Genomic DNA, 7682 nt, shown 5'->3' with positions numbered 1-7682 from the left:
ACCATCATGCCTTGCATGTTGTAAAGAAGCCATTTTGGTAGTTTTCTTCCACCGGACACATGATGAGTGTTAGATACCTGATTGTAGATGTCTACAGGCAGTGGTGGTCTTAGCAGTTTGGGGGCCCTGGGCAAAAAAATAAAAAAAAAACAAAAAAAAAAACTTTAAATTAATGTCCTTACTTGTCCACTGTTTGACAGAATCAATGTCAAGAATCCAGATGTTTTGATGTTTTGATAAAAACTGATCATTAAAAACTGCAGTGAGGCAGACTTCACAACCTGCACTGAAAATAAACAGGAAATACAGCCATTTTGAGGATTTTGATTATGATCAAGTGTACAAATTGCATTTATGGAATGGGTTGGTGCACGCATTCATTTTTATCATTAGTAGGCTCTACATGTCATGACGGCAGGTGAGGCACTGCTTCACCTGCTTCTCCTGACCACATGTCCCCGGTTGAACCATACTTCAATAAGGAACTAAAAACCACTGAACCAATCCCAAACCAGCATCAATTATGCCCACCTGCCCAAAACAATTTTCAACTGCCAAGTCGAATTCAACTGGAACTACTCAATTAGGCGGAAAACTGGCCAATCTGGAAAAACGGAATTCTCTGTGGGTCAATTTCCTGTTGAGTGGAATATTCCATTGCTGCAGAGGGATGGGGGAGGACGAAAAAGGTTCCCATTTCAGTATTTTGGGGTGTTTTATTAATGACAGATTTAAATAATAATACGAGTAAAATTATGAAGTGTTCTGGTTGGGACCCCAGACTATCCTTTGCCTAATGGTGAGTCCTCCACCGTCTACAGGACACCTTCATTTTATTACTCTATTAGATGTCTACCAATAGTGTTCTTCTCTGATTTCACTGCAAAGGCTTAAATTAATGTTATGTTAGTGGATGTGTCTTAATTTCCCAAAGTGTAGAAAATAACTTGACTAAATTAATTCAACTTTATTTCTTTATTCTAATGGTATATTCACTCTTTTTAAAGCTGTTCCTGCATCTTCCTGTTTTCTTTTGCACTTTGTGTGAGGTAATAGCATTATTAGTAAACTGCAAACTGAACTGTAATATCTTTTTTTAGATGTATGCATTTAACTAGTAGCTGATGATGAACCACTGTTTGGATCTGACCTGCTCCATGTGAACCCAGTCTGTCCACACGCTGATGTTCATCAGGGTCTTCTGAAGGTTGATGGATTTGTCAGATTTCTCAGCATGCTGAGCAGAAAAGCCTGAGAGGAAACATCCCAAGAAGGCCTTGAGTGGAGGAAAACAGTGTGAGGGGGCGGGGGGCCAGAGAGGGAGGAGGTTATTTTCATCAAAGGACCTCACAAGATAATGAGACCCTGAAGCCCCCAGATCTCCTCGGCAGCACACAGACAGAAGGAAAGACGGACGGATGAGCGGACGGACTGCAGAGCTGGAAGCCTGAGGAGAGTCGCATCAGTGGATCTGAAATGACGTGGCGAGAGGTGAGCTGCATCCGGTTATTTGAGGAGCGGAAACTGTAACATTGTAAACCTGATTGGAAAAATAAAATAAAAACCCCTTTTGACACACAAATTAAAAATTAATTTAAGAAAAATGTATTTTAAAGTTTGCTTAAACTTGTATGAAAAATCAAATCAGAGAATGAAATGAAAACAGAAAAGAACAGGTCTGTTTTTTATAAATGTTCATTTAGGAATCAGTAAAACAGTTTTTTAATCTGCAGAATGAATGTTTATTTAAAGGTTATGAAGACACGAAAAGTAAACATAAAATAATAATTGAAAGCAAGATATAAACAAAAAAATAACTCTTTTTCTGCCTCCTCAACTAAAGGGTAGAGCCCATTTTGAAAAGATATTTGTAAATTTGTGTTGTAAAAAATGTTATACATAACAAAACACATTAAAAAGTGTTTTAAACATATCCAAGGAAATAAAACAATGGAAGAAAAGATTTACTTATTTACCAATATGTATGTTTATTTTTATTTATTTACAAGTATATTGATTTATTTACTGTTATGTTTATTTATTTATTTATTTATATACCAGTATATTTATTTATTTACTGGTAAGTTTATTTATTTATTTACTAGTATATTTATATATTTACTGGTAAGTTTATTGATTTATTTACTATTAAATTTATTTATTTATTTACCAGTATGTTTATGTATTTACTGGTAAGTTTATTGATTTATTTACTATTAAATTTCATTATTTATTTACCAGTATATTTATTTATTTACCGGTATGTTTATTTATTTGTTTTACCAGTATATTTATGCATTTAATTATTTATTTGCCAGTATATTAGCTTATTTATTTACTGATTTATTTACTGTTTTTTTTCCCCATTTATTTGTTTTTATGGTTTGTGTTGTTGAAAGGTTAAGAGCTATAACTGTAATTTCGGAGACTGTTGTTTGTTTATATTTGTATTTTTGGGTTACCAGCATGGTGATGTTCAGAGTCAGGGGGCTTTTTAAAAAAGTGTTTAACTCCCTTCACAAAATGGACTCAGTTCAAGATTCCTCCTCAGTTCTTTCAGCTGTGACCTCAGCTGGAACTAACCTCCTTTAGGAGCCACTCCCATCATCTGTTGATCTATAGTTAAACTGTTCTCTGTGGTCTTTTAACTATGATTATGCGTTTATTCATTTATTTTGGGTAAAATTGCAACATTTGTGTCGTTTTCTAAGACATAGTTTCTGCTGAGTGGCAGTAGTTCATCTGAAATTTGCCTCTGAGTTGTGGGTAGGACTGTTGGCACTGAGTAAGCCTGCCCTGATGTCCCATCATCCCTTTCTTTACACCCTCTCCTGCTAGCTGACAGTCCCAGCTGCATTCTTTCAGAGTTGACGATACAACTTTTACATTCTTTGTTTTTGTTATTTGCTGCATTCATAGAGTAAGGGTTACTAACTTTTCATGGTGTAGTCAATCAGATCAATAAAGTTCTACGCAGTTTAGGGCTTGCGTTGACTAAAACTTTGGAACTTTGGGTGATAAATATTTTTTCCGTTGACAGTCTTCATCTCCTCTGGGCTCTGCTATTATTAACAGGAGCTGTACTGTGTTCTCCCTTCAGGACAGAAATAAACAGATTTCAACTTAAACTGCTCTTTTCAGTCAAAGACAGATTGAGTTGCAAATGTGCTCTTTAAATTTTACTTTTTGTTCAACCTATTTACTAAAATGATCTTCATTCCTTCCCATTTTATTTTGTATTTCCTTTATTATTTTTGCCTTAAGGAGCTGCGTAGTAGAAAGTTCTGGTGTGCTATTCTGGCAGAGCTGTTAGGTACCCTGGTGCTGGTGAGCGCCGTGCTGGGCGCCTCTGTTCCGGGCCCTGAAGAAGCCGCCGTGGGACCCCTGTATCCTGCAGCGGCAGTGGGCGTGGCCATCATTGCACTGAGTCACTGTTTTGGAGAAATGAGCGGAGCGCAAGTGAGTTTTTCGGGGTTGCAGACTGCTTTAGAAAAGATTATTTTGATTTTTCATCTAAAAATAAATGCCAGGAAAAACAATTATCTGGAGCTTTTCTTAAAGGTTGAATGATTTAAATCTGTGGTTGAGTTTTCAGTTTAATAACCTGAAGTTTTTTATTGTAAGTTGCAGCGTAATGAATATTTCACATTCATTTAAATATATTTTTCATGCACAAATAGAACAACCTCTGATATAATAGACTAAAACTGGATTCTTCTTGATCTAAATAAGCCGTTTTGTTCTTCAGGTGAACCCTTCTCTGACTCTGTCTCTCTTGGCCACTCGGAGGCTGGACGCTCTGCGGGCCTTGGTTTACATCGCCGCCCAATGTTTGGGGGCCTGTTTAGCCGCCTGGATGCTGTACCTGGCCTTACCCCTCAAGACGACAGCGGAGCACTTCGTTAACAGGGTCAGTTCTCAAGTATCAGTTAAGGTCAAAAGGTGAGGATCCAGTATGTCTTTCTGTTATTCCTTCTCAACCCTACATGCCTCCAGGTGCCCATCGAGTTAAACGCAGCTCAGGCTTTGGGGATGGAGGTTCTGTGTACCTTCCAGATGGTCTTCACTGTGTACTCGGTGGAGGACCAGCGACGGAGAGACAGCCCAGAACCAGGAAACCTGGCCATTGGAGCGGCCCACTCTGCTGGAGTTCTCATAGGGGTGAGAGGACTGCTTCCTTTTATCTTATAGGTTCTTTTATATTTAACATTGACTGTATAGAAACAAACATTTAAGATGATTTAAACTGGATCAATTTATGTTTTTGATTGCAATACTATAACCTTTGAAATAAAGAGAATCAATTTGAGTGAATCGAATTTTGGCAAATTTTCAAAAAACTTTTGTTTTAGGCGACTTGAAATAGAAAATCAGTATAAAACACTGAAAAATAATGCAATGACTGTGTGTGTGTCAGGCTCGCTTTTCTGGTGCCAGTATGAACCCGGCACGCTCCTTGGGTCCAGCCATCGTCACGGGTTTCTGGGAGAACCACTGGGTGAGAAACACTTTCATGCTGTTTGTTTTAACTCTGTCGTTTTATACGTAGAGATTTTTCTGCCACCACACTCCAGACAGTTTTGAGAATTTTCTAAATTGAAAACATTTAAAAAAAAGAGAAAAACCTTAAAAGTTGGAAATAAAAATGTGAAATGTTAGTTTTTGAAATCTTTTTCTTTGCTTTCAGAATATATTTTTGCATTTGCAATGCATATGTTTTCAGCTGTGTTGTCTCTCATTTCACTTTCTCCCTATTTTTATTTTATTTTGGTTTCTTAAGTTTCAGTTTAGTGTGGCACTTGTGCCACCAAGCAGCCAATCACAGACAAGTGCCACATTTGAAAGAATTTGTTTGATTAAACAGTTTCAAGCATGAAAAGATCTTCATTTCCTGTTCCAAACGGCTTATATTATTGGCTGCTGTTTACAGTCTGGGAGAAGGTAGATACGTTGTATTTTTGAAGGCTCAAGGCTCCTTTTTCATTGAGTTTATGTCATCCCATACCATCATACTACCTCCACCAAAAGAGGCCAGTTTATTACAATAAGAACACTGTACAAAACAGACAAAAAAGAAACAAGTTCTCTAGCTTAAAAGGAGCATTACTGGAACGAGTAAATGTGTACTTGCTTGGAGATTTAGTGCTAAAAGATAAATATTTGTGTTTTTTTCTGCCGTCAGATTTATTGGATTGGACCAGTGATGGGTGCGTTGCTGGCTGGAGTGTCCCATGAGTTCTTTTTCGCACGCAGCGCCTCTCGTCAGAAGCTAGTGGCCTGCTTGACCTGCAAAGACATTGAGATTGTTGAGACGGCCAGCGTGACCGGATCGTCGCTGTCCACGGTCACGCAGAACGCCGCCAGAAGCAAACAGGCCAACAAACCGGAGAACAACTGAAGATGTGAAAGGACCCGGAGCTTCCTGCAGCACAACTGTAATTCAGTCAGACTTCACACTGCTGGGGGCCAATGAAAAGATGTGTTGGACAAGGGATTTTTAAAAGTTAACTCACTATAAACCAGTGCTGATCTCTTAAAAACATCGTGTTATTTTAGGGTTATATAGTTGTAATCATATATCTTTGCACCAACATTCATTTTTATGATGTAACACAACAGTTGTTTTTATTTTAATTTGATCTTTTTGCTCCTCCCTTCTCTGTAACAAGTTCTTCTGATTGGTTTCCTTTTTGGGACATAGGAGGAAAGTTGTCATTTGATTGGTTCACTATGTTCCTGCACAGAAACACAAAAGGTTGGATGGAGTTTTGTAATTATACAAAAAAAGTCTTTATTTTTGTGCATTGAAATCTCCACCAAATGACAGCAAGAATGATGATTGTCATCTGCATCCATCCTGTGCTTTAATCTAGGGGTTCATTTATGTCAGGCCAAAAAATAAGCAACTCAGATTAGACATCCCAATAATGTTAGTTTGCCAATTAATCTTTGGTCTAAATTGAATTCATAGCATTAAAATGAAGCATACTCATCTGTCACGATTGCTTTAACTCCACATCCAATTGGGATTCATCTATTTGCTTCATGCACTGTAAAAAGTAAAAAGTTGGATTAATTGACACACTGGAACAAAACTTACCTTTTTGGTTAATAACAGACTTCTTAAACATCTTAAGGATGAGATTTACAAGACCAGAGGATCAGAAAGTCCACGAATGTTTTTGCCTAATTTATTTATATTAATGTTGGGGAGAAAGTAAACTGCATCCACTGTCATATATGGCAAAAGTATCACTTGGGAACAAGACCTTCCTTTTCATGGTTAAAAACACACTTCTTAAACGTCTTAAGGATAAGATTTACTAAACTAGAGGATCAGAAGGTCTCCTAATGTTTTTGCCTAATTAATTTACATTAATGTTGGGAAAAAAGTAAACTGCATCCACTGTTATATGTGGTAAAAATATTACTCGGGAACAAGACTTGTGTTTTACGGATCAAAACACACTTCTTACACATCTTAAGGATAAGATTTACAAAACAAGAGGATCAGAAGGTCCAGTGATGTTCATGTCTAATTAATTTACAATAATCTTGTAAAAAAGTAAACTGCATCCACTGTTATAAGTGGTAAAAATCTTACTCGCGAACAAGACTTGCCTTTTGCAGGTAAAAACACACTTCTAAAACATCTTAAGGAGGAGATGTACAAACCAGAGGATCAGAAGATCCTGTGATGTTCATGTCTAATTAATTTACAATAATCTTGGAAAAAAAGTAAACTGCATCCACTGTTATAGCTGGTTAAAACATCACATGGGAACAAGACCTGCCTTTCTGGGTAAAAACACACTTCTAAAACATCTTAAGGAGGGGATTTACTAAACCAGGGGATCAGAAGGTCACCTGATATTTTTGCCAAAATAATTTAAATTAAAGTCAGAAAAAAAGTAAACTGCATCCACTGTAGTAGATGGTAAAAACATCACATGGGAACAAGACTTGCCTTTTAACGCTAAAAACACAATTTTAACAAAACCAGAGGATCAGAAGGTCTCCTGATGCTTCTGCATCAGGTAGTGTTAAATCCTGTTTTTGGGGCAATGTTTATTGTAAATGTATAGCATCGTTAAGACATATAACATAAATGAATCCTGACTGATTTCCTTTAAAATGGTGACCTTAAGGTCTCTACCTTTCACTGTAGCCACTATAATGAGATTCAGCATCTGCTTTTGCATTTACATCCCATTTCAATATGTGAAAGAGACTCATTGAAAATCATGCTGAATGACGCCCTCATGTTCTCGCTGCATATTGTGTTAGTGAGCGCTTTGAAATGCTAAGCAGGTCCTGCCCCGGCTCTGTGGACGTAGCCATGCTGTCAGGATCAGTACATCTCTCAGTTCCATTTATTTATTTATTTATTTTTACTAAAGCCTCTTGTTCACCATCAAATAGACCTTCATACCTCCATAATGGCTGTACATAGAGAACACTTTCAGTGCAAACAAGCTTTGTAGTTTCAAATGGAGGAAAATGGCAGGACGTCTGTGGGTGAATGCTGTTTTCAATTTGCTTTGATGAAACCTTTAATTTTCATTGCATTTTTTTCACTAATGTTGTTTAAATGTATTTAAGGAACCAAAATTTGCCCTTTAATTTAGGCAATTCCCCTTTTTTGTGGGATCAATAAAGTTTTGTTCTACTCTAAAATGAAA

General features: G+C 37.0%; 1 protein-coding gene across 1 annotated transcript; it reads left to right on the top strand.

Moving 5' to 3' along the window:
* The first annotated feature begins 6 nt into the window (after nt 1-6).
* On the top strand, nt 7-7682 carry LOC112158746 (aquaporin AQPAe.a). Its single transcript, XM_024292244.2, has 6 exons — nt 7-1491; nt 3265-3459; nt 3749-3910; nt 3997-4161; nt 4418-4498; nt 5183-7682. Exons 1-6 carry the CDS (start codon nt 1477-1479, stop codon nt 5396-5398), a joined length of 834 nt encoding a protein of 277 aa, XP_024148012.1. The 5' UTR covers nt 7-1476; the 3' UTR covers nt 5399-7682.

This window comes from Oryzias melastigma, linkage group LG7 (genome assembly GCF_002922805.2).
Source record: "Oryzias melastigma strain HK-1 linkage group LG7, ASM292280v2, whole genome shotgun sequence".
Classification (NCBI taxonomy): domain Eukaryota; kingdom Metazoa; phylum Chordata; class Actinopteri; order Beloniformes; family Adrianichthyidae; genus Oryzias; species Oryzias melastigma.
The sequence above is the reverse complement of the archived record's forward strand: the minus strand, read 5'-3'. Positions and strand labels throughout refer to the sequence as shown.

Excerpts from the sequence above, each read along its gene's own strand:
- LOC112158746 (XM_024292244.2), top strand. Across the intron at positions 3,911-3,996 it reads CGGAGCACTTCGTTAACAGG|GTGCCCATCGAGTTAAACGC; the intron begins GTCAGTTCTCAA and ends ACATGCCTCCAG. Across the intron at positions 4,499-5,182 it reads GTTTCTGGGAGAACCACTGG|ATTTATTGGATTGGACCAGT; the intron begins GTGAGAAACACT and ends TTCTGCCGTCAG.